Source organism: Dermacentor silvarum, chromosome 2, assembly GCF_013339745.2.
Source record: "Dermacentor silvarum isolate Dsil-2018 chromosome 2, BIME_Dsil_1.4, whole genome shotgun sequence".
NCBI classification, from domain to species: Eukaryota; Metazoa; Arthropoda; class Arachnida; order Ixodida; family Ixodidae; genus Dermacentor; species Dermacentor silvarum.
Genome location: NC_051155.1, coordinates 112,276,869 through 112,303,963, shown reverse-complemented (window position 1 = coordinate 112,303,963; position 27,095 = coordinate 112,276,869). Strand labels below are relative to the sequence as shown.

Below are 27,095 nucleotides of genomic sequence, written 5' to 3'. Positions count from 1 at the left end.
TCATCTGTTTGCGAAATTTGGAACTGCAAGAGAAGGCGGACATGAGGGTGTAATAACGCAAACAAAAAGTGGGTGTAATAACGCAAACAAAAAGTGAAGTTCCAGGGAGAAACATCACAGAGACAGTGCTGACATTTTAATTCTCGCTGTGGAAGGCGTTCATTGGTATGTACCGTCTTATGAAAAAAATAATACAGAACTTCAAACATGATAATAAAACAACTGCCTTGCGCAATACCTTTTAGTAAAGTTGCCCTATTATGTAGAACTATTCCAACCTGTTTTTATTGAAAGCTCCTGACGTCAAATTTACGCAACCGCCGGCGCAAGCATCTGGCGATGACTCGGCGCATTGTTTGAACAGGCCAATGAAACCCTATCCTCGTTTATAGGTAGTCACTTTTGTTTGTTTTCAAAGCGAATAGCATTGCTTTACTCCACAGCTCTTTCTTGTCTATTTGGCTGACAAGAGGCGCGGAGCATGTAGAAGTAGAGAAGGTTTCGGTGGGGCCGGCCTTGAGCGCTGAAAGTAGATAACCTCATGAGGAAAGTGGTGCCAGCGTCTGCGATTGGTCCCCTTCATCTTGTTTAACTTTCGATGGCTGATAGAAAATCGCTGCGGTCTCAGGATATGATTGCAATGTATTTTAAAAGACAAAGTGTTTGACCACCTTTCGCTTTATTGGATGGACCTCGCACCAACATGACGATTGCAATGGGTGCAACTTTCTGTAATAGATTTAACTCAGTTAAAAATTAAACTTATGTAACACTAACAGACTCACAATGTAAGCACTCGGAGATGATTAATCAACCGTCAGTCGGCAAAGTTGGCACGGATGTATTGTTTTATTAAAGGGTAGTTAACTGAATCGTTGGGTTCACTCCTACTACGATGCAAGCTTTGCTTTATCAGAAACCGTTTCATTTGGTCGAAACATTTTTCGGACTCGTCTAAGCGACACTAAATACGTTAAGGCCTGAAGACCAAGTCATCCCTCAAGGACCAGTGGTATGACTTGAGGAGCACAGCTCACCTGAAGAATTTACAACTCCAGGTAGGAGAACAGGACAGGGCGCTCGGGCCACGACACCCCGTGCGGTCGGTGGCCAGCAGTGCCAGCCGTCGAACCTCCAGTCGCATCCGGCTGCATTCGGGTGACAAGCAGAGGCAAAAGTGCCAAAATCAGTCGCAGTCGTAAATTTTATTTTATTTTTATTTATTTTCAATACTGTGAGCCCTTTCGGGCTGTTACAGGGTGGGATAATTCACAATACTAAGAGCGAATATACAAACAGTGTAATACAAGCAACACAATGAAAACTGAAAGTAAAAATGTATAAACACCATACAATAGCATAAACAAAACAAAACAGCAGCAGAAATTTCGCAGTACAATGCCAAAAAACATTCAATTTAAACATATAATGATTCTAGGTTTCTTTCAAAATTTGCAAGGGAATTCATACCATCAAATATTTCTGAGTTAAGTTGGTTCCACTCTTCTATAGTTCTGACCAGAAACGAATGTTTGTAAACATCGACTCTAGGCACCTAAGGTCTAACAACGTATGGGTGACAGGACCGAGGTGACACTCTGCCAGGAGGCCGCAAGTAGAGTCCGGGATTTAGGTTTAACATGCCATTGTACAATTGATAAAAAATTTTAGCCTGGCTATTTTCCTTCGTGAAGCTAAATCTGGAAGGTTTGCCTTATCAATCAATGCGGTAACAGATTCAGTTCTCTCGTACTTAGAAAAAATAAAGCGCACAGCAAGACGCTGTATACGCTCGATCTGATTTATTAGAGTTCGTCGATACGGGTCCCACACTATACTCGCATACTCCAGGGTAGGTCGAACAATCGTAGTGTAAGCCTTCAGCTTTACGTCAGGGGACGCTTGCTTTAATTTCCACCGAAGCATTCCCAGCTTTCGCTGTGCTGATCCAGAAATGTTAGCAACATGTTCGTTCCAGCTTAAATTATGTGTGATGGTAACACCCAGATATTTCATCTTCATGGTTCGTCGAATTTCCTTAAGTCCAATTTTGTAATTAAATTTCAATGGGGATTTTTTCGCTGTAACGCTCATGCAGACCGATTTATCAAAGTTAATTTCCATGTCGTATGCTGCCCACCAATTAGAAATTACGTTTAGGGAATCATTTAGCAGGGATTGGTCGTGGACGCTCCTCACTCGACAAAATAACAGACAATCGTCTGCGAAAAGGCGAACCTCAATTAGTGGGTCCACATTTTGAATGTTGAATGCCACTTCATGGCTGCATTCAACTTTCAATACCCTCTGTACTCCGCCTAATCTCGTTTCTTATGGTAGTTTTTTGATACAGACTATATACATAACCACCCCGAGCGCGAAAAATAAGCAGACTCAGCAGATTGCGACATGGCGTAGCCACCGGTAATGAACATATAAGTCCGCAAGCCGGCTAGCCATTTTATTGCGAAAGCAATCATAGGGACACTCAAGGTGACTCTTAACCGTCGGCTTCGCCATCGCCGTTGGCGTGGCAGCCCACATGGACGATTCGATATGCCAGACAGATGCCATATTATTGAAACGCCAAAGTTGCTCTGACCAGGCTTCTGGTATTGGCTGATTTATTCGTCAGAATGTTGGCCATTACAGCACAAAGAAAACAAATGACGAAACATTTCATTATCAGCCTATGCCTCTTATCTTAAACAATTTAAATTTACAAAATATTATTAGGACTCAAAAGCGCAAAGTGATGCATTTTTTCTAGTCCCAGCGCCTGTGCTCTTTACATACCTAATACTTCACTGGGTGAGACTATTGCCGACGGTTCCCGTCGGTCTCACCCAAGGAGGTTGGTCTCATACTTGGTATCATCTCGGGTACCAGCGAAGTGCGCGGGGAGCTACATGGAAGCGATCGTTTGAGGTGGTGACAGCCTTTGTATACCGCCAGCTATTGCACTATTTATATTATGTGCAACTTTGAGGCCAACAACCGTGCTTTGTTCACTTCCCATTCTTAATGTGAGATAATGCTACTAAGATCACGCCACCATGCCTTATAACTCGTCGTTTGACATGTTTCGCGCAACATAGAATTGAAAAGAAATAATCTTTATGTGTTAAAATAAAAGGAAAACGCAACGCATGCAGGTATTCTGCGCCGCATTGCTATAAAACGAATTCAAATAAATTGATTAAATCGACTGCCACGATGGGTACATGTCAGAGCGTAACAAAAAAAAAGTCAAGAATGCGCACTGAGGTGTTGGAATGCGCCGTGAATTCAAGCGAAATTGTGGGCTAATAAGGCTGCTCGCAAAATTTGGTGGCAAATAACTGTTGAAATTTTAACACGAAAGTGTTTTATGCCGGGGTCCACCAAGACTTCACTGACGTATTTTCGTCACGGAAATACGTCATAGAACATAATACAAAGAAAGAAACCAGAAGAAAAAGTTCCACAAACATGCAAAATTTGGAAATCGAACCCACGACCTCTCGGTCCGCGACGATAGATCGCCGAGCGTTTAACCCATTGCGCCACAAACGCATTTGCAGAGAGCTACACAGACGCGCCTTATATATCTAACACTCCTCCGTGTACCCGCGCTCTTGCTCGGGGCGGTGCCGCCGCCTACGAGCAGAAAAAAGAAGTACTGCATTATGACACTAAAGCCCGGGATACATGGAGCGAACTTTCTCGACGAACTTCACGCGTCAAGTAACGACGCGGCGACACGACGCAGGATGTTTGCTGTGTTGCAATACATGCGGCGAACGCCGCCGCGCGTTGGCCGCCGTGTTGGCGGCGGTCCCGGCCGCCCGCTTCGAACTGAATTTGGCGTTGTCCTTGTAGAATTCACTTAGTTGGAAGCAAATGAATGCGTAAACGGCTTTCGCTTAGTCTCAGGCCGCTTCGACGACAGAGTATTATGGATAACCTTGAGTAGTTTTCGAGATCGCTTCTCGTTTCGAACGCGTCTAAGCCTAGCGAAAGAAATATCCGATGCCAGCGCCATCTATCGGGGAAGTCGGGAGATAGGCATGACGACAGCATGTGGCCTCTGAGATCAGAAGATTTCTGTTGAAGGTTGTTGTAGAGAGCTTGCACTGCTTGTCTGTTTCCTCGCAGATCAGCGGATATGGGATGTACAAATACAACGCGATTCCTGAGAGATCATACTAGGAACTACTCAATCGGTGCAGAGACATGCAGACACGGCAACACCAAAGCGATTGCAGACGACGCGAAAAGGCGCGCGCGCGCGAAACACCAGCATGCATTGCGACCGGAACTAGTGCCTCCTGATTGGCTGACGTCCATCGCTGCGCGCTAGACGCTTCCGGCGGCGGCGTTCGCCCGACGAAAATGTTTGGACAGGCAGATCGGCTGCGGACGGCAAATTTCTTGACGCCGGCCGTCGGACGTTCGCCGCCCGACGAAGTTCTTCGCTCGGACGCCGGTTATTCGCTCCATGTATTCCGGCCTTAACGCGCACCGACAGTGAACGCTTCGGTGGTCTCAGCCCTACGACGCCTCGATGCCAGCATTCGAAGGGACGCTGGCATCAAGAAGCACTACCAACGCCACCTAGGTGGCGTTCACCGTACTCAGCACAGCGGAGCGTGGCCTCCGCAATTAGCTCTGAAAATGTTTCTGAAGTTGATCGCGGAGGCTGCAATTACGACGCGCTGTACGCGCTGATTTGACTCGGTGACGATTCAGTTACGTGCTTTGTCTTGCGCGTTGTATTAGTGTGTCAGTTACGTGCTTCGTCTTTCGCGTTGTGCTAGCGTGTGCAGCGTAGTGCAGCTTCCATGTGCACGACGGTTGCTCATGGTCATCGACGTTGGTAGTCGTGATGGAGGAGACGTGCCACCAGGCGTCAGCGTGGGTGCATCAACGCCTAAGGGCGCTTTAGCCACAAAACACCAATAGACATTATATATCAATGTGCAATAAACATTACACTACTTCTGTGAAGACACGTTTCACTTTCGTGTTCTATATTTGTGTTGTCACCTCCCTTAAACACAGCTTCCATCTAGGCTCCCTAGAGGTGCGATACCTCAACAACCCTGGCGGCATTCATGACGCTATCGTTCTCAGACGCCTAGTAGCTGCCAGCGGCAGTTGCCTTGCGTGCTGATTCGTGGCAGCATGTCGCAGCCGCATGTAAGTAGAACACCGTCCGAGAATCTCAAACGCAATGCTAAACATTCCTATTTAATTGCTATCAATACTCCGCCTCTAGGGCGAAAGTGCCATAGCTTTGAGGGTGGTTCGCGAGTTCGCTAGATAGCATATCAAGAAAACGGGGCTTGTCTTCTGTGAGAAGTCAAACTATAGAAACTGCAATAGATTATGAGTACCGCCATATACTGCCTTCCGAAAAAAAAGTGTTGCATGCTTCTAGTGCACCTTGGCACCAAATATAATGCTGTGGGATTTTGCGAAATAAATTAAGATATATTCCTGAGTTCACTAGAGCCTTTGACAGTGCCAGTCTAAAAAAAAGAATACATAAAACAAATACCTATCTTAAAGCTTTAGCCAAATATACTGCCTGCTTCGAACTGCGTTTACAAATCGATTCGTAAGATAGGACCACAAGCATGTCAGCGAATAAACTGCACGTGTAAAGGTACCCAAGCAACAAAAAGGGCTGTGCACCCCGAGTAAGCTACCATGCACAAATACTAACATGCGAGCCGATCAGACATATAAATGTCTAAGCAATCGACTTTTCTGCAGAAGAGACTATGCGCTGGAGGAGCTCTCGGCTATGTCCTAGCTAGATAAAAAAAGGGCCAGGCGTAAGTATCTAAATAATGCGATCAGCATCCTTTGAGAAGTGCTCGCAATTCTTGGTTTGTCTATCCACTTTCACGCTAACTTAGGTCAGTGCTCATGAGCCACTGGGTATGTACCCGAGTGGACAACTTGGGCCATTTGGTATGTGTAAGTGGCATGTGACACTAAGAATGTGGGCGTTCTTGAGCATTGCTCCAAAGTGAGTAGTAGCCACTCGGTAGGTGGCCAGATAAAGAAAATCAGATGAAAACGCGAGGGAAGAAGTCGGCAACACAGAAGTGAAGAAGTCGGCATGAAAAGACGCCGAGTGAAGTGAATTGAATAGAATGGGACCACAGCGTACATTGAACGATGAGTATTGAGCTAAAGAGAAGTGAAAAATGGGGCAATATTGTGAGTCGCCACATTGCTTCAATGCTAGCAGGAATAACATCCACATTCATCATGGCATAAGGGTCCTGCCAGAATTCATTACTTGTGTACTGTCACAACATTCGGAAGTGTATGATCACTCCCTCGCACTTAAAGAGAGAGAGAGTGAGAGCTTTCGTGCTGCAGAGAAAAGACGTCTCTTACATGAGGTGCAAGAAAATGTTCGCTTAAGATAAAGTACGCTAAAGCAAACGTGCATTTAGGAGCTTGATTGTTGTGAAAACGTAGTACGAGAAACATTTACTTGACATTGCAATGACGACATTCAAAATCTCGTAACTAATTTATTTCTTGCGATACTCGTGTGCTGAGCACGTAGAACGTTGGAGAATTTGACAAGTGTCGAAAACGCTTACATGCAGCTAATTTACGATAGCCTGTTGTTCCAGTACTCATAGCTCTAAAGGGCTGTTTTACCTATAAGTGATGTCTGTCTAGCTTCAGCTGCAGCTGCGCAACTGACTTAAATAATTAATTCTGGAATGCAGCTGCGGCAAAAGGGGACGTAAAAGGCAACGCAGCTTACAGGTGGACTGGCGGCTATTAAGAAACCAGCGACGGCTTGCACCTTTCGTCGCGGCTTTGCTAGTTCCTTTTCGAAGAGCTGAAAATACAACTTTGACTGCCTAAGGCGGCATTATTCAAATTGTGAGTATTAAGCTAGATTACGGGCACTTCAACGAAACGTAAAGCAGCATGCACATTGATTGCACGCGTTGGAACCTGTGAAGTGAACCTTTCGTGAAACGGGTACTCAAATGCCATAAAACGACATAAAATGCAAACAATTTTCGTTATTGTCACCTAGGCAGCGTGAAATTACATGCAGTGTTTAGTTTCATGCACCGTACCATTCACAGATTTATTGAGGTGCAAACAGCAGTTCATGCGGATGCACATGCACTTTTTAAGAGACGTCGACGCGGTGACGCCACGAGGACAAAGGTGATCTCTGTCGAGGGAACAATGGCGAGAACTCATGTATTGCGAGAGAAGTACGGCGCGAAATACATGAGTAAGGTTGACCTCTTTTTTTTTTGTTTCTTTCATGCGTCCTAACGGAAGCTGGCGCGCGTGCACATGCTCCCTCGCGCGCGCGTGCAGCGCCACTTTACACGCACGCCTGTTCGGCAAGACCGCAGTGTCCACGGTCAGGAAAGTCTGGGAAGGTATAGCTAATACACCTTTGCTTTCAAAAAAGAAATCGTCATTATTCGCACTTTTGCTTACACTGCACCTTGTGTGGGTGCGTGTCTTTCTTCCGGGAGAGAATAATAGTATAGAACCGTGGGCTGTGACAATAAAGATAACTGGGAACGCATTCCGAATAGTAAAAAAAGGTAACTACGTCAGCCAACATTCTATTCACTTGAGCGGGCCACGCATATTATTGGAAGTTGCATTGTTCAACAACAGCAGTTGTTACATGAGTTCATCAGAAGAAAAGGGCTTTTTGTCGCTGGTCTCTGGTTATTGACGTGGATAGCAGTAAGTTTTATGGTTCTTGCGATGTGGCTTGGTAATATGGCGGAACCCACCATGCATCTGTCGACGTCTTTTGATGAAAGCAGTTTTTCGTAACGGTGTTGTTTTTCTGCTTTATGTACATGCATCTTGTACCATTTAGAAATTGTGATTTTTTGTAATAAGTTATTCAGTGAACGACATTAAAAAGTGGCGCGCGCACCTCAAGCGGCCACCGGTAAGGTAATATGGGAATCTTCAGGGAAATGTGCGCCGTCATCTGCTTCACTTGCCGCCAACCACGTAGGATGTGCCTCTTCTAACTGGAGTCCAGCCTTCCTTCTACTGTCTTAACTAACCATAAAACTAAGGATTAGAAGAATAAGAGCGACCACACCATAAAATGTTGTGCGGATTCCGCTGCCATCACCTCTCCACGCCGACTGTATAAGTGCACCGAGTGCAGCCGTGCTCCGGCACCCGCTTTTTGCCGGCCGTGCGTGAGCGGCGAACTTCATGTCATGGTTTTCGTAAACAGTTACAACACTTCAGCGAAGACAGTGGCACGCCATCATACATGGAGTAAGTTTTACACTACAACTTAGTAGCATTTCGGCTGTCCGTATATACACGCGGAGACATTCTGACAGCAATCACGTTTAAAGCGATTGCGCACGTAAACAATTTCTCGTGGGGCTCTTGTGCATGTGTGTTATGCAACGGGTTATGCCTCGTTCAGATTATAATATCGAAAATGTAATTTCGAATGGATATCTGTGAATGCGTGTTTCAACAAGTTTGACACGTTCCCGGGGCCCACCGCTGTAAAGTGTAAACACTGTCCACCCCTCGCGGTTTCGTTCAAGCATCTGCTATAAAAATATGTCTTGGTGTATACCAATTACAGCCATAAGTTACCTACGAGTATGTTTTTTATCACCAAAAGCATGCGAAACCACACTGTTTAAGAAAACGCTCCACAACGCCAATTGATTGCAGTTGCCGTCACAGAACACTTAAAAGCCTATCTCAAGTTTCGTGGGCCGATTACTTCTCACACATTTCACGCATAACGGTGGTTGCGTTGGAAAATGTAGCCAAAGGGCCCGTGAAAAAAAAAGAAAGGAAACATAAGCTGCTGACCCTACCAATTTTCGTACAAGGACCCGCGTGCCCAGAAGGTGCGATCGAGAAATTTCGTGCGTATTGAAGCGAGGGCGCGTCGCCACGCCCACACACCTAGAGCCTCGTTAGGCTCAGAGGCCAATCAGAGCTCGCAGTTCTCCGAACGTTTCCGTTGAAAACAGGACTCGTCGTGGCAGCACGCAGGGACAGCGGTATCTAGCTACGCACGCAGTATAAGGCCTGAAAAACCGAAACTGACCCTCAAACTTTCCATAATGCCCTTGGAACCAGAGGTGGCGCTCACTTTTCTGAAGTCGTCTATTCAATGCAAGCACAACCTTGCATTTTTTTGCCTTGCCGTTTTCCAGGTCGCGCTGTTATGGCACATACCAACTCTGGGAAATTGACCAAGAGTGGGCCGATACGCAGCGATGCGTTCCTATCTTGATTCACCCAGTGGTCCAAGTGGTTTACTATTCAAGCACAGATCAAGTAGTGCGTACCCAGGTGCCCAAGTGGTGAGGTTGAAACAGGTTAGACACAGACAGACAATACCTCAAAGTTGGTACAATTTCCAAAACATGCTAATCGCATTAAAGATACACTGTTCGGAGCCTTGTTTTCTTGAACTGACTTGTCGAGTGCTACGAATATGGGGTTGAATTCACGAAATATTTTGTTCGCAAGTGATCTTTGCCACTGGCCAGCCGCTTTCTCTAATAATATGTCCAGAATCAGGATTAGCTAGAATTTTGCCTTACCAACAATTCCAGCGCAAGAGTTTTTTATGTTAAGGGTCCTGCAATTTTTATTAGCGCGTTACATTTCATATCTGAAATCGACGCCTATCTAATCTAAATCGGCATCTAAAACACAGTCACCTTGCCTTAATTTGAATAGCAGAACGCAGGTACCCGTACTTTTTATCAGAGGTAATTTCGATTCCGCAAAGGAGTGGAAATTTTCACCAAGGAAGACGGCTTCACATTGTAAGGCTGTGGTAGATGGGTGTAGCATAGTATAGAAGGCCAGCTTGCAGAGGACGTGATATTTTATATTGGAATGCTGTGAAGGTCCACATTGTGTAATGAGTGTCCGTTTCCGTTACTTGAACAGTTTCGCTGGGGCGTGTCTCGACCTGTCGAACGTGTGGTGCATTGCAAGTATCGGCGACAGTGCTGCAAATTTCGTCTCGGCAAGGGAGCGCTCGAAGCACAACCTTCTGCGTCCTATACTCAAAAGACGCGCTAGAGATCATATACACGATAAGCATGTAGCGCTGGCGCCAACACGGAATGATTTTGTGTGGACATCGTGCAGTGTTCAGAGGGCACTATGACGTTCTCATTTTTAAGGTCCTTACTCATTTTTCGGCACACCGGCCGCTTTTAAGGTCCTTACTCATCTTCGGCACACCGGCCGCTAAAGAGACAATGTAAATGATATGCCATTCCAAGCGATAGCGGCCCACTTTTCGTCGCTCGTCTGAGTTTTATCCAGTGCACTTTGACGAGACCAAGCTCAGGATTGTTAGCACTTCTGATATCGATCGCGAACATGTGCAGTCACATGCAGAGCATGCGTACTTCGATATTTTTACAATATTCGGTTAGTCCTGTGGTAAGCGATCGAAAGTGTTACGGGACCCGCCGTGGTTGCTCAGTGGCTATGGTGTTGGGCTGCTGAGCACGAGGTCTGGGATCGAATCCCGGCCACGGCGGCCGCATTTCGATGGGGGCGAAATGCGAAAATTCACCCGTGTACTTAGATTTAGGTGCACGTTAAAGAACCCCAGGTGGCCCAAATTTCCGGAGTCCCCCACTACGGCGTGCCTCATAATCAGAACTGGTTTTGGCACGTAAAACCCCATAATTTAATTTTTTTTAAAGTGTTACGGCGAATGTATACAGCGTCTCCCCCGTTTTTCTTCCGCCACTCGTTAGGCTGTGTGTTATGGCGCTGCAGTCAACTCTGAAAAGCTTCAGCGCAAGGTGCTTATTGACAAGTATCCGCCGGTCGCCGCAGAGTTTCCTGTGTAGATGGCGAGAGATCACACGTAAACTACATTTCAGGGCGCCTACGTACGGGCCAGAAGTACGAGTAAAGGTTACTAAGTGAAGTTCCTTCTCGCTCATTTAGGGATCATTTAGTTCAGCGGTCTCCTTCATCGCTTACATGCAAGACTAAACAAGTAACTATTTCCTATGAAGAAATCTCGCAATCTCGTTTTCTTGCTCAAAAATTGAGCTCATCGGCTCCTATAGTACTCACCGGTGTCGTTCTTGTTACGGGAGTCATAGAACGCTCGCTGCTCGCATTCGCGCAGTGCTTTCAGTTGGGAGAACACCCTCTCAGCACGGGTGCCCTGTGCGCTGGGGCTGCACCAGGGCAGCAGGCAAGCCGACAGCATCTGCACCAGTGCAGGAAGGAAAGTAGACATATGCACCTTTTATTATTATTATTACAGCGAAGCTGTCTATGGCTAGGGTTCTACGCATTTTTCATGTCCGTTAATAGATCTGCGTCTGCAAAAACTCAGCTCGCGAGTACGATGCAAAATCGCTTCATTCTATAGAAAATGCATTTTCTGTAGGTTAGTTATCAATAGGCACCATTTTCAAAATCAGTAGACTCTCAAGTAGATAATAAGGATTTCTCAAATATTTGCCGCTGTACGACCAGCGTCGGCCATGTGTGCGCTCGCACCGCCCTCTCTTTGTCGTCGTTCTAAGCGCTTGCGTGCCTAGTTTCCTTCCGCTCTTCCGGCGTGGCGGTCCCGTTGTGCGTGTCTAGTTTCCTCCGGCTCCCCGAGGTGGCGGTAGTCTTCCACGCGTGTGTATGCCGCCGATCCAGACCCCACCTCACTTTTAATGATCATTTGAATTATCTTCGGAATAAATCTGATCTTCTTTCCTCCCGTCTCCTCCTCTTTCTCCGCATGCACTACTCGATGTCGCCATCTGCTCTCCGCCTTCTCTATAATCAGGTTCTGCTTCCGTCTCTTACATATGCATCCCCCGTTTGGTGGCCGCCATTTCCTACTTCACAGTTTAAGACAAAACTTCTCTCTATTCAGCGCACCCTGCTATTAACACTCACCGGCGCATTCCGCACAACTAGAACGTCATCACTACAGGTCCTGGCAAATACTTTACCACTTCCAATAGAATTAGCTCGTTTAAATGCTCAATTCTCACTCTTTACACTCAAAGCCATTACCTCCTATGGCCCTACCACCTACTACCCGCAGCAAATCCAATTCCCTCTTAATCCCTGGGACATTCACCCCAGCCGGAAACACCGCTTCCTTTTTCGTCGCCTCCACATTGATGAGGTGCCCACTGTCACATCCCTCCCAGTCTACCATCTTTACACGGATGGATCGTTCACGCCACGTTCCTCTGGTTCGGCTTTTCTCCTTCTTAACGCTCACGGCCGGCTTACCAAAATTGGCAGATACAAAATCATTGGCGCCACAAGTTCTTATTTAACGGAAACGATTGCACTTCTGGAAGCTCTCGCATACATCCGCTCTCTGTCAAACAATACTCCGGTTCATATATACTCTGACTGTTTATCGCTATTGACCGCCTTATCATCTCTCACTACCACTAATCCGCATGTCTTTCACATCAAACAACACCTGTTATCAATTGGTGCGCTCCGTCCCGTCGCTCTCTTTCACGTCCCCGCGCATTGTGGAGTTGAAGGAAACGAATTGGCCGACCTCTTTGCGAATTCTGCCGCTTCGCGGGGTCTGTCCCGGTTCGTCCTCGCCTCTCCGACCACCATCAAATCTCAAATGCGCACTTCCTCCTACGCGCAGTGGAACGTGGCGTGGACGCGTGACAACACGGACACGGAACTTTTTCGGTGGATTCCCAACATAAACAATATACCGGCCTTTTTCCCACCTCCAAAACCACTTGCACACTTCATTACCGCTCATGGCAGGATGCCTTTTACTATTTCCGCTTCAACCTCTCCCCTCATAGCAAATGTGCGTGTGGGTTGCCATGCACCGACGTGCAACACTTTTTTAATGAATGTCCTCTTACCCATCATCTCGCCCGCCTGTTCAAGGACAACTCTCAAACGCGAATAACAACTAATCATTATAATGCTTTGCTCACTAATAGGCGGAAGAGAGCACTACTCATTCAATTGTACCACCTCATAGCCTCATTCACATTCCCGGCAACCGCGTAATTTAACCATGTTCAAGCGCGTCCGTCATAGAACATAATACAAAGAAAGAAACCAGAAGAAAAAGTTCCACAAACATGCAAAATTTGGAAATCGAACCCACGACCTCTCGGTCCGCGACGATAGATCGCCGAGCGTTTAACCCATTGCGCCACAAACGCATTTGCAGAGAGCTACACAGACGCGCCTTATATATCTAACACTCCTCCGTGTACCCGCGCTCTTGCTCGGGGCGGTGCCGCCGCCTGCGAGCAGAAAAGAGAAGTACTGCATTATGACACTAACGCGCACCGACAGTGAACGCTTCGGTGGTCTCAGCACTGCGACGCCTCGATGCCAGCATTCGAAGGGACGCTGGCATCAAGAAGCACTACCAACGCCACCTAGGTGGCGTTCACCGTACTCAGCACAGCGGAGCGTGGCCTCCGCAATTAGCTCTGAAAATGTTTCTGAAGTTGATCGCGGAGGCTGCAATTACGACGCGCTGTACGCGCTGATTTGACTCGGTGACGATTCAGTTACGTGCGTTGTCTTGCGCGTTGTATTAGTGTGTCAGTTACGTGCTTCGTCTTTCGCGTTGTGCTAGCGTGTTCAGCGTAGTGCAGCTTCCATATGCACGACGGTTGCTCATGGTCATCGACGTTGGTAGTCGTGATGGAGGAGACGTGCCACCAGGCGTCAGCGTGGGTGCACCAACGCCTAAGGGCGCTTTAGCCACAAAACACCAATAGACATTATATATCAATGTGCAATAAACATTACACTACTTCTGTGAAGACACGTTTCACTTTCGTGTTCTATACCGGATTCCTATATAAGAGGGATCAACCACATTTTTTTTCTGTTCATGACTCCCTCTTTGAGCCTAAAAGTCATCCCTGAACTAGCCTTCCAGGCCGTTCGTCATTGGTGTCCTTGGGTCCTGCTCGACGTCACGGGCCCGGACCGGCGGTACTGCTGATGCCTCCTGGACGCCTTCTTCATGCACGCCAACTGTGCTATCTGGACCATTGCTGCTGGTGTTTGCTCTCATTTTTTTTCCTTCTTTCTTTTCTTTTCTTTTCTTTCCTTATTCTTTCCTTTATCTTTCTTTCTTTTTTCTTTCACTTGCTGTTCGATTTATGTCATTCCTTTCTCTATCTAGTTTTATATTTCTTTTTCCCCTTTTCTTACTCTATGTATGTATGTCTGTGAACTACGTGTGTGTTTCAAATAAACAGCTGAGACGCGACATGCCATGCCATAGCAGACACCTAGCTTCCACCTTGTGACAGGATCTGGCCGAATTTCTTTTCTGCTTTTGGGTCGGCTCACCCTCGGCATTCTTTAATTTTTTTTTCCAATTGGCTTTTCCTTAAATTACTTTTTGGGTTCTACCCTTATTCATTTTTGTTTGGTTTACGCCTGCGATACGTTTGTGGTGCGGGCTACCCTCATTTTCATTTAGGTTGTTTTCACTTTTCCGAGGGACCCAAAAACAAGCCGATCCAGACCGCCGATCAAGATAGAAGTGCGTGTGTGTGTGTGTCTTTCTTCGGAATGGCCCTCGTCACGCCTCAACAGAAATAAAATTTGCTCATATCTTTCAGCTACATTTTGTGTCACATCTATGTCGTGTGCTAAACTGCTTCGCTTGTAATCCACCTTCACAGCAGTGGAATGGCACGTGATTCTATTATCATTAATATGGTCACATTCTGTAATGTGGAAAGAAGACATGGTTGGTGGCCAGGGAGACGACGACGAACATTTTGGTTTTCGCTTCTCTACGCAGCTATTAAAACCCATCTGTAAATACTTGTGGGGCTTTTTCCTTCCCGTAACATCGCTGGTGGAGGTGCGTGGCACTAGCGCAGCGTAACCTCCCGGAGCTGCCCCAGTCAGTTTCCCGACGGAGAGCGGTGACGGTAAGCAGAGGACGGGGAGCGACTCAGCTGGGGTGAACGGGAGCGGCTACTGTGCGGTGATGGCGAGCGGTTAGTCGCAGTGACTCGAGCGTTGTCAGGTGCATCTTCGAACTCGGTGGAAGCCGCAGGCGGGCAAGGATTCAGTGGGGAGCGGCGGTAGGCGGGAAAGCTTGGTCGAGAGAGGGCCTGGCCAGGAAGTTCGGCAGTGGCGAGAAATGTGGCCCGCACGTCCACAATAAAAGCAGATGGGTCGATCATCATGTGTGCGCCATTCGGCCGGGTTGCGATAGCTCGGGTAAGGACCGCACTGGTTCCGGTGAACAGGGGCAGAGGCAGCAGATGGTTGGCGAAGCAGATGAATTGCAGACCCACATTGGAAAGTTCTTGGCGAACGATCGATTGAATGAGGGACACAAGCGGCCGGGAATCGTCAAAGCACTGCGTCACTTGTGTGGCAGGAGACGCGGCTTCAATTTCTCGCCGGACTATAGGAACGACGTTCTTGGAGGGGGTGGGCTCACACTGATGACAAAGGTCTTCACACGTCGATAAAGCAGCAGTGTTGGGTAGACGCGTGAACTGCTGAACTTTGCGGCGGCTTTGCACTTCTTCAAAGCGGCGACATTATTATTATTTCTACAGCACTAGTGATTATTCGTAAGTGTGAGTGAATTATTATAGCCTCCTTTTTATTTGTTACTTTATCCTAAATCTAATTTGTGCGCTCGAAGCATGAGTTTTACAGCTTGTTGATTTAACATACTACCTAAATTGCTAAATACGATCAGGGACGTAATGTGGCTGATGTGGATATGATTACATCTAGAAAATGAGACGCCCGTCCATGAGATAAGCCTGCGCTGAACTAGGCGAATATTCTGCTGCTGGTGTCAAGGGCTTAACTATGAAACGTAGTTACTGTGCACTTGTGCCGGCGATTTAACAAGAAATAAAAATGGTTAGTTGACAAGGAAAACTAACGTACCCTGAGCCTTTGCCGCTTTATTATATTCATCTAGTTAAGAACTACAATTTTGTCTGGCATTGTAGCGACAATACTTTGTGGCGCAACAACAACCGTCTGCCGTACTTTCTGCAAAAGCACGGCCATCACTTTGTATTCGTGTCTTCTTCTGGCAAGGAGGTATGTTTATATACATTTTCCTAAACTCTTCGCAGGAGCAAACAGCAGATGTGTGGTTAGTATTCGATTGTAACCTACTAAAATATTATGAATGTTGTATTACATGTCATGCCTCTCGGTGCGCGGGTCGCTATTGGCACGCGTTGAAGGTCTTGTGAAAAATATTCAATACAGTCAGATTGGAAGTATTTCAACGTCTTTTATCAACCTTCTGGCTTTATTAGCGCCGTGGTATATAGGTATATCTTACCACGTATAAGCAAATAAAATGAAGTTGTTAGCGGCGGCTTAAGTCCTATGTATTTATTTCGTCCATGTTTCGCGCCCTTATTAACCACTAGGCTAAGTTGACATCGTTTTCTTGGTGCTGTTTTAGTAATTTCTCTTTCCTCCATATGTCTTTTTTTTAATTAGTCATTGCATTTGCGTCATGTATGTCCAACTCTATAGATAAGGTCGATGACTGCAAAATACTACTTAGTTGATACTGGTGACGGCGTCCGCTCGCTCATGTTTTGTTGTTCGTTCTATTGGCGTTCTTTGTTGCTTTTACTGCTCCAACAAGCGGAGACCTGGGGCGGTATTCTGTAAGAGTCTACCTAGTGGACTGTCCATTTCGGCGACCGTTAATTCGCTGCTGCTTGATGTGCAGGAAGGCGCCAGCCAGTCTCCTTCCTGCACGTCAAGCAGCAGCCAATCAGCGACAGCCGAAATTGACATTCCACTAGGTAGACTCTTACAGAATACCGTCCCAGGTTCACCTTCATCGCGTTTCCTGATCGCTGATGAATTGACTTGCAGTCCCTCCGTTTGCTTCTTCTACACAGTCCAAAACCTTTTTCACCAATGGCAGCTTCTTCCGAAAATGGAGAAAAATTTACATTTCAATGCCGCTATGCCACGCTCTTTCTGCATCCGCACAATGTATTTAACGTCTCTCCCAAATTGCAATTTCTTTTTTTTTTTCACTTAGGAGTTTGCTCAACGCATGCACCAGCGATTGTAGTTGTTCCAATAACCGAATTTTGCCGCTTTTTAGTGGAGCACAACTACCTACGGCTATCTTTCCGGCTCGATCAGTGGCGAAAATTTCTCTTGATGTCTTCATGAACGTGGACGTGTGTCCTTGTTTTTGTTCAAAATCATACGCTTACTGCGAGGTTCTGAAAGAAATTTGCGGGAAGCTCGTCGAAGCAGCAATAGCACGTTTGTTCACTATGATACCTAAATTGCTAAATACGAAAGCAATATTCGCCGAAGAATGAAAGCATGTTTTACTTTTGGTTCAGAAAACTATTTTACGACATTGACACGCGTACTTGTTTACCCTTTTTCGCGAACCGTTTTTCACAAAATAATAACTTAAAATTATCGCTGAACGCAAGGCGCGCGTGCATGCATCGGAACTTTCTGGAATGTTATCATCGGTTATTAACGCGACAGCGTTAATGGCCCCATGTCGCAGAAAATCCGGCGTCGGCGTGGATGTCAGCGTCCGTGGAGGAAAAAATCATCCCCAACCACCCCGACCACGCAGGCCCTCCATGTGGTGCAGGGTTTTGGTGAACGGAAATTGAATTTTTCGCAGTGAAATCCGTCAGAAAAACGGTAAAGTACGACTTAACAACATCCTACAGACATGGTGGCGTCGGATTGTAATTTGAATGTACGAGAAAACATAATTCTATTAGGACGAAACTCAAATACAAACCCCTTGTCCAGCATTTATACCACACCAACACGGAGCGCTCGGGTATTATACTTGTGAAAGTGCTATCAAGATGGCGCTCGCATCCTCGGCAGGTTTTTCTTTTTTTTTTTTGAAGTCGGAGAAGCACAGAGCAAAATTATTTTTGAAGAAAGGCTCAGGAACATATATATATGGGCGGCTAAAGTGCACAAGTATCTGTACATGAAAAGCGTGGACACAGAATCGAGGAAGAGGTCAAGGAAGTTGGCAACCAAGTACAGGATAATCGAAACTGTAAATAGACAACCAGGAGTCATCAGAAAGAAAGTGAGAGAAACAGAGACCGCGAATTGGATGCAAAGAATGGAAACATAAAGGACAATGGAGATTTACAAGAATGAGAAGAAAGAAATTAGAAGGGAAAATCTCTACGATAACGCAAAGGGCAGTGCCTTCCAATTTGAGGCTCGAGCCGGTTGCCTAAGGACCAAAACATACCGGAGCAAATATTCGGAACTAGATGAGGCATGTGTATGCTGCAGTAAAGATCCAGAAACCACTCAGCACATCCTAATGGAATGCAACGGGATCCACCCAGCGAGAACCGTAGGTAACGTGTAAATCCCAGAAGCGCTTGGGTTTAAAGTGGAAGGAAACATCAGCAGATGAGCCGTAGAGATAAGCAAGAGACGATTAGAATATTGGTGCAAAAAAAGCAGGGAAAAGATGGATACGACCTGATCTCTTAAAATCATAGGTAGCGATATAAGGTAAATTTTTGAAAAAGAAAAAGAATAATGAGAGGTATACAAAAATGCTAGATAAAGAACATGTATAGTATACCTGAGTAAATCAAGCAGGCTAGGTGACTATTTGTCGCCGCCCCGTTTCAAAGGGGATGCCAATAAATCATCATCATCAATCATTATCAGGTTCGAGTAACTGTATAGGCTCCCTTTACGGCAGGTCATATTGGGCCTTCGCCTACCTAATGCGTTTTGGACACGCGCACGCGTCGGGGCCATAGCAAAAAAATTAATAAAATAATAAAAAAGGTACGCCAGGGCCTTCACATTTAATATGACGACTTATATTGCCCCTGGAAAAACGTCTTCTCAGCAATGCATTTATGCTTAAAGTGAAGCCGACTTTAAGGGGATCGTGTAAGCTTGGTATTTGTAAGCTGGCTTTCCCACATTCGGGGTTGCGGTGAAGCCAACTGAAACAAAAATGCGATGCGAAGGGGGCCCGCGATAGCGCTATCGCGTTCCACTCTTAAGGTGGCGGTCCCACTCCGGCGGCACGAGCGCCCCGTTTTCAGTACTTTTGGAGAAACCGTGGCGGCTCATCTACTTAGGATATGAAGTTGTCGCAAATACCATAGAAAGTTTAATTCTTGTAGATTCCAAGTATATATAATATAAAGAAATTGATAATTGTGATTTAGAAATAAATGTTCAAGAACAAGCATCAGATACATGGGTTTGGTACTGTGTCTCAGTTGTGACCATATTTTGAAGGACCTACCGCATTTACAGCATTGCGGCTTGCTCTGTAGCTTTAGGATATATTTATCTAGCTCCTAGACGCAGCAAAATAATTTTTAGCTTTTACTTTTTGGATAATTTGCTTTTGAATATTGTCAAATATCCCAAATTTCTGTTGTAAACAGCCCGGAAACTACACGCTCAAGGAAGCTAAATTTTGGATAAGCTAGAGTTCAATGAATTTCCATCTAGGACGCAAAGTTTCATTCATGTACCTTTAGTAGTTTTAAACCGCAGCTTCGTAGCTTTAGTACCTTCCTGCAAAAATGGGCAAAAGTAAAACCAGAATTCTAAATATTGCTTAATTTCGGCCGCATTATTACGAAAGCTAATACAGGTACATGAATAAAATTTTGCGTCCTAGATGGAAATTCCTTGAACTCTAACTTACCCGAATTTTAGCCTCCTGGAGCCTGTAGTTGCTGGGCTGTTTACAACAGAAGTTTGCGATATTTGGCAATCTTCAAAATCAAATTATCCAAAAAGTAAAAACTCAAAATTATTTTGCTGCGTCTAGGAATTAGATAAATATGTCCTAAAGCTACAGAGCAGGCCGCAATGCAGTAAGTGCGGTAGTTCCTTCAAAGTATGGTCACAACTGAGACACAGTTCGCAAAACCCATGTATCTCATGCTTGTTCTTGAACATTTATTTCCAAATCACAATAATCAATTTATTTTTTATTTATATAGTTAGAATCTACCAAGATTAAGCTTTATTATGGTATCTACCATCACTTTATATCTTAACTAGAAGAGCCGCCACGGTTGCTCCAAAAGTACTGAAAACAGGTTCCCTCAAGCGGGTCACCTCAAGCGACCGGGGGTGGTATTCTGTAAGAGTCTACTTCGTGGACGTGTCCACTACGTCTGCTTTTGAAGTGCTAATTACCTGTGGCACCTGGCACCTGCGGACGCCCACCTCAGCCCAGTCAATCAGAACAGCGGACAAAATGGACATGTCCACTAGGTGGACCTTTACAGAGTACCTCCCCAGCATCAGACTTGCGGCGTGATTGACGGATCGCCGGACCGTAGCTGTGACTTCTTCTTTAGGGCAATGTTCTGATCCATTTTATCTGGAGTAATAAACTAGCATATGGTTCTTAAAGTTAGTGCTGTGTGTTGGAATCAAGTCCATTCTTAATCCCACACATGCTTCCTTCATTGTTCGTCTCCTCAACGCGACGGACACCCGATGGACGAGTGGCCATCGTACTGTCCCTGCTAATTAGCTAAAATGTGGTAATTACCTTTTGAAATACTCCTGTTAAGTAGCACGTTGCGATTGAAGTACTCCAGTATAAGGTGCCGCATGACGCTAGAGCAAGCCGGGTTTTTATAAACGCGATCGATCGTTTAGATGCACCTCAACAAAGGTGCTTGTCTACAAAGGAGATTAGTGCTGCCCCATTCTGGGAATCGAAGCTGCGCAAGCAGATTTGCTCTTCGCCCAAGCAAATTGCTGCAATGTAATCCAAGCGGCCCCACATTCCCCTTTGTGGAGGAATTTCAAGTGCAACTGTATACCTGGCCTTTCCAGTGCTTTTTCAGGTGAAGGGAGCGTTACTTGAGCGCTAAGGATTATCACAATTTACCACACGCTTTTGCGTCACCTAAGGACGACAAGTGAGGGTAAGAGAATGAGGATTGGGCAGGCTTAAGCTGGACAGGATCAACCAGAGGATTATTAACTACCTTCGACTCGATGTTGCAATGTGAAGCTTGTCAATATCGTAGATGACTCGCAAAACGTAGATCAATATAAGAGCTAAAGAAGTGTAATATCTTGACGGCGACCTTAAATTCCGCATAGCGAATTGCCCTGCATTCTAGACCACGGAAACCTAATAAAAAATACAGGCAGTAAATACAGCGCGCCTGTACACCAAGTTATTAACGTAGACTGCAATCGTTGAATATTGGTTCATTTTCGGTATAGCTTTGAGTTCCCTCACAGCGTTCAATACGTGCGACAAATACGGTATAAAAATATATAAAAACGAAGCATACATAAGAAGGAGAGATATACGCTAATTAATAATATTCTTAAAGAACAAATTTGCAACGTCACGTACAGATGTAGCAAAAAGTGTTATACTTGTACATCTGTCACAATTACAACGAGGGCTATGTGTTGCTACATTTCTCTTCATCTTCCCTTTACCGGAGCATTAATGTGAGCGTCATGCAAGCAACTGTGCCAACATGAACTGACACAGCCTTTGGAACTAATCTTTCTTAAAGGAATTCAAAAACTACTCGTTCAGCTTTCGCGAGGCAATACTTACCGTAACGTCACTCCCCTAAGTGCATCGTTCTCATGCATTGATGCCGCTGAAAAGTGGACGATTATTCGTCTGAAGGTTTTAAGGCCTGTGTTATCACGCGGCATGCCAGGAGACTTATAGATAATCTCCAGCGTACCTCATGCCCAGATGAATTTATAACAACGGCCTGCTACCAGAAACAGTAAACTACATAGCTTCTAATCGTCTTGCTCCTGAACGCTGAATAATGGCATTACTTCTACGACTTCTGAGAGAGAGAAACATGCTTTAATGAGATGCTGGAGATGTTAGCCTGGCTGTTCGCCTGACATGCTACTCCAGGTGCTGGGTGACGATTATGATATATACGGTGATAAAATAAGCACTGCGGTGATACATAAGCACTCCGTACAGATGGTTAACCAGCGAAGCTGAAACGTGCGGCCCCGGTGTTTATTGGTAAATTGAAGTCTTTCTCAATTATTAGTTACGTGTTTGTGTTTCTTGATGAGGTTACACACACGCTCGGCGGCGACGGAGAAAACGACGTCACAGATGGTATGCCGGCAGTCCGCCATTGTCGCATTACCGCTTGCGAGTTTTCAAAATTCAATATTAAATTGCTTTACAATTAAATCTATCAATCACGCATAACAATGAATGGCTCATACCCCCGTAAACGCGGCCTCCTCATAACGACGAACGAAGAGAAGTGAAGTTCTACGCTGGAATGATGAGCGGCAACAGAGTCAGCTGCGGAAGAAGACGACGACGCTCGAGCCATTGCTGCTGCTGATGATAGTTTCCGCGTACAGGCGACGGACGAACAAATCGGCTAGCCATATACAGCTTCGCTGTCGAACACTACTTACCAGCACACACACACACACACACACACACACACACACACACACACACACACACACACACACACACACACACACACACACACACACACACACACACACACGCACACACACGATGTATACACAATGTATGCACTGTAGAGATATTTACAACGTTTCATTTAGGCTCTTGGCCCGCAGGAAAGTCAGCAGCGCTTTCGTGGCGCGTAACACACAAGCGGTGCTTTGCCATGGGCCGAAAATGAGCAGCAGTTCCAATCGCAAGACCCTTTGAAGGTGTAGTGCCGCCTTAAAAGACTGTCTGTCTGACGCATCGCGGCAGCAGTCGACCCGAACGTAAGGCAGGTCATTAGAGGCGTTGCATTGGGGAGTCTGTCAGTTGCATCTCGCACTTCACGGAGTTCGTGTAAGCATGCGGTATAGGCATGATTAGTCTCGTCTGTTGAGGCGTCGTGGCATCTAAAAGTCGCATGATTGATCTATTTTGAGTAGGGGTCCATGCTGGTGGCCTGCATCTGTCCAGATCGACCGCTGGAGTCGCCAGGCGTATGATACAGTGTCGCCGCGTCTTTTCTCAAGAGAGGTCATCTTTCTGCGGTTTTAAGTGCCAGAACCAGTTCTGATTATGAGGTAAACCATAGTGGAGGGCTCGGGATTCATTTTGACCACCTGGGGTTCTTTAACGTGCACTACTTTAACGTGCAAATCAGTAAGAAGCAAGCTTGGCACAGGACAAGGCAGGATGTATGCACTGAAAGATAAGCATGGTAATGTCATCAGCAATTTCGATGACATAGTAAAAGCAGCGGAAGAATTCTATAGTGGCGTGTAGAGTTCCCAAAACAGCCAAGCTACTTTCATTCGAAATACTGCGGAACCGGATACAGAGGCTCTTTCTATAACTAGCGATGGAGTTAGAAGGGATTTGAAAGACATCATCAGGGGAAAAGCTGCTGGAGAAGATGGAATAACAGTAGATTTAATCAAAGATGGAGGAGATATCACGCTTGAAAAGCTTGCGGCCCTTTATATACGCGATGCCTCATAACTTCAAGTGTACCAGAGAGCTGGAAGAACGCCAACATTATACTTATCCATAAGAAGGGAGACGTTAAAGAAATGAAGAATTATAGACCCATTAGCTTGCTTTCAGTATTGTATAAAATATTCACCGAGATAATTTCCAATAGAATCAGTGCAACACTTCACTTCAACCAACCAAGACAGCATGCTGGCTTCAGGAAGGGTTATTCTACGATGGATCATATCCATGTCATCAATCAGGTAATCGAGAAATCTGCGAAGTACAATCAACCTCTCTATATGGCTTTCATAGATTATGAAAAGGCATCTGATTCAGTAGAGATACCAGCAGTCATAGAGGCATTGCGTAATCAAGAAGTACAGGAGGCATACGTGAATATCCTAGCAAATATCTACAAGGATTCCACAGCTACCTTGGTTCTCCACAACAAAAGTAGAAAGCTGCCTATCAAGAAAGGGGTTAGGCAAGGAGACACAATCTCTCCAATGGTATTCACTGCATGCTTGGAAGAAGTATTCAAGCTCTTAGACTGGGAAGGCTTAGGAGTGAGGATCAATGGCGAATATCTCAGCAACCTTCGGTTTGCAGATGACATTGTCCTATTCAGCAACAATGGAAACGAATTACAACAAATGATTGAGGACCTTAATCGAGAAAGTGCATAAATTGGGTTGACGATGAATATGCAGAAGGCAAATATATTGTTTAATAACCTGGCAATGGAACAAGAATACAGGATCGTCAGTCAGCCTCTAAAATCTGTAAAGGGGTACGTTTTGTTGGTCAATTACTCGCAGGGGAGCCTGATCATGAGAAAGAAATTTACAGAAGAATAAGATTGGGTTGGAGTGCATACGGCAGGCATTGCCAAATTCTGAATGGGAGCTTACCACTGTCGTTGAAAATAAAAGTGCACAATCATTGCATTCTACCGGTGCTAACATATGGGGCAGAAACTTGGAGGTTAACTAAAGAAGCTCGAGAACAAGTTAAGGACAGCACAAAGCGATGGAACGAAATATATTAGGACTAACGTTAAGAGACAGGAAGAGAGCGGTGTGGATCAGAGAACAAACGGGGATAGCCGATATTCTAGTTGACATTAGGCGTAAGAAATGGAGCTGAGCAGGCCATGTAATGCGTAGGATGGATAACTGTTGCACCATTAAGGTTACAGAATGGATGCCAAGAGAAGGGAAGTGCAGTCGAGGTCGGCAGAAAACCACGTGGCGCTAAGAAGTTAGGAAATTTGCAGGCGCAAGTTGAATACGCTAGCGCAAGACAGGGGTAATTGGAGATCGCAGGAAGAGGCCTTCGTGCTGCAGTGGACATAAATATCGGCTGATGATGATTACAACGCAAACGCACGGGCGTTTTTGCATTTCGCCTCCATCGAAATGCGGCCGCAGCGGCCGCGATTCCATTCCCTGATCTCGTGCTTAGCAGCACAACGCCTTAGCTGACTGAGCCACCGTATCTCGACCATTTTTCTCGAAGTGCCGTGCCAAGCTTCGGCAGCACGGTGAACCTGGACGTTGCCTTGTATTCAGCAGGGGGCTGGTAACCACTGCATCATAACGCTGTGATGCAGTTCGCAGGCTTTATTGCATAGGCGTCCGATGTTTATTACGACTTGTCCGTGCGTGCGTGCGTTGCGACTTCAGGGTTTGCAGCACCGCTCTTGAGTCGGTAAAGATGGCCCAAGACTCAGCTGTCTGGTCTATGATGCAATTAAAGGCTGCCTGCAGTGCAGCTAATTTAGTGGCTGCAGCTGAAGTGCGGTGACTGAGAGTGGCAGGATGGTAACACTCGCTGACGGAATCCACACGCCAATGGCAGATGATGTGGGCGTAACAGAGCCATCAGTGTAGCGGTGAGCCCTGTAGCTGGTGTTGACATGCTATAAACAAAATATGTCAGCGCTGGCCCGGGTGTTTTCCTCTTGCTCTTGAACACAGGCACGAAAGCGACAATTTACCAGGAATGAATTTGCCACTGTGGCTCCGTCGGCGGAGATGCGCTTTGATAATGCAGCGGGAGCAAGCTCCGCACCACAGGACCGCTGCATGAAGCAAGCGGATGGCCAGACACGGCACTCTGGTGGCGAAGAGCATGTGGACTCGGGGAAACTCCTGCTGCAGAATCACTGGAGCGGATATATATATAGGACTCTGCTTTCTGCAAAGGTTCCTACACTTCATTTGTTTTACAGCGAAGCTGTTTATGCGGTCCCTGCGCCGTGGTTGTCGGACTTCGCTGGACAGGGGCCACGTGACCTAGAGGGAGAGAAGAGGAAAGGAAGAGCTCAACAGGGGGAAAGAGGTTGGAGTGTGAGAATGCTGTGAGAGGGTGCAGATGAAAAGAAGAACGGGGAGGGCGGTTGACGTAAGTTGCTTCGTCCAAAACTCGCGTTGGAGGTGGAGAGCGTGAGGCGCGCCAACCAGTGGCGGTGTAGGGAAAAAGTAGGTCAACGGAGGAGTGGATTGTGAGAGGAGTTCGCGTTAGCGTTGGTTGTGTAGCAGCACCAACCAGGCAACGCGCCGAGTTGCTGTGGACGCCGTCCGTGTCGCTGCTACAGTTGTATATATGGAGCTTTGGATTAGTGGTTCCGGACATTCCATCTCAGCTACAGTTATGCAAAGACCACGAGTAATGCATACGCCTAAGGAAGAAGGTGCCTACCACGTGCGTCAGCGAGAGAGTTGGCTCGTGAACTCGCTTGCTCTCATTAATAGCGCTCAAAAGAGGGAGTAAACTTCTTTTATAGAGTATATACTCTCAGTACACGCCACTCATGATGCCATTTCAACGCATTCTACTGCATGTTTACCGGGTTACGTATTCGATTGATAAGGCACTGGGCACAGATAAGGTCTTAAGAGGTACCGGCGTATAATACAACAGAAGTCGTCTTACCAACGTGAAGTAAAAACGGCAAGCAGCTGTCATAACGGTTGACTGTTTTCCGGGACCTGAAAAGATAACGAATAAGAAAGGTGCGCTCAATTACATGCAATATTTATGCTGAGTAGTCAATAAGGAGAAACTTCGTTTTAAAAAAAATTTAATTTAAATTCCAGAAGTTTAACCCTTGTATAGCGGGAACGGCTGTGCTATATAGCTCTGGTTTACGTGGAACTGCATCAATATTTTGGTGCCTCTTAGCCGATTTCACATCAAATATACTTATCTTGAGATGCTTTACGAATGTGATGCGTTTCTTAAATATTGAACGGATTTCCTTAAAGGGGATAAAGCGAACGAGGTAATGTGTTTGGTGACTTCATAGCCATTCGCGGAGTTCATGAATGCTCTCCAATGTGCACTGTGTTAAATGTAATGCCCTTACTTCTTCTGACCGAGTTGCTTGCTTATCGTTTCCCCACGGCACACACAATTATCATGTAAAACTGCATTATTACATGCGTGAATCTATACAAACTGTGGATACGCGGTAACGACTTCAAATTTAAGTTGCTAAACGTGATTTTAAAAAGCGTGTACTTACGGGCACCACAAACGTGTTTGGCCGATAGCCACGAGAATCGCAGGCGGCTGAAGGAGAAAAGGTGGTTTTGCT

At 45.9% G+C, this 27,095-nt stretch overlaps 1 protein-coding gene across 1 annotated transcript; it reads right to left on the bottom strand.

Annotated features, from left to right (window-relative positions):
* LOC125943507 (uncharacterized) lies at window positions 1-26,491 on the bottom strand. The gene is made up of 4 exons (XM_049662857.1): window positions 26,432-26,491; window positions 11,113-11,251; window positions 1,038-1,148; window positions 1-23 (listed from the first exon to the last, which is right to left on the bottom strand). Exons 1-4 carry the CDS (start codon window positions 26,462-26,464, stop codon window positions 1-3), a joined length of 306 nt encoding a protein of 101 aa, XP_049518814.1. The 5' UTR covers window positions 26,465-26,491.
* Window positions 26,492-27,095: the final 604 nt, after the last annotated feature.

Bases quoted from the DNA above. Each gene is read 5' to 3' on its own strand.
- LOC125943507 (XM_049662857.1), bottom strand. From the start codon at position 26,464: ATGACAGCTGCTTGCCGTTTTTACTTCACGTTG. The intron at 11,252-26,431 runs GTAAGACGACTT...GCACTGGTGCAG, and splicing joins GCCGTTTTTACTTCACGTTG to ATGCTGTCGGCTTGCCTGCT. The intron at 1,149-11,112 runs GTGAGTACTATA...ACCCGAATGCAG, and splicing joins CCGTAACAAGAACGACACCG to CCGGATGCGACTGGAGGTTC.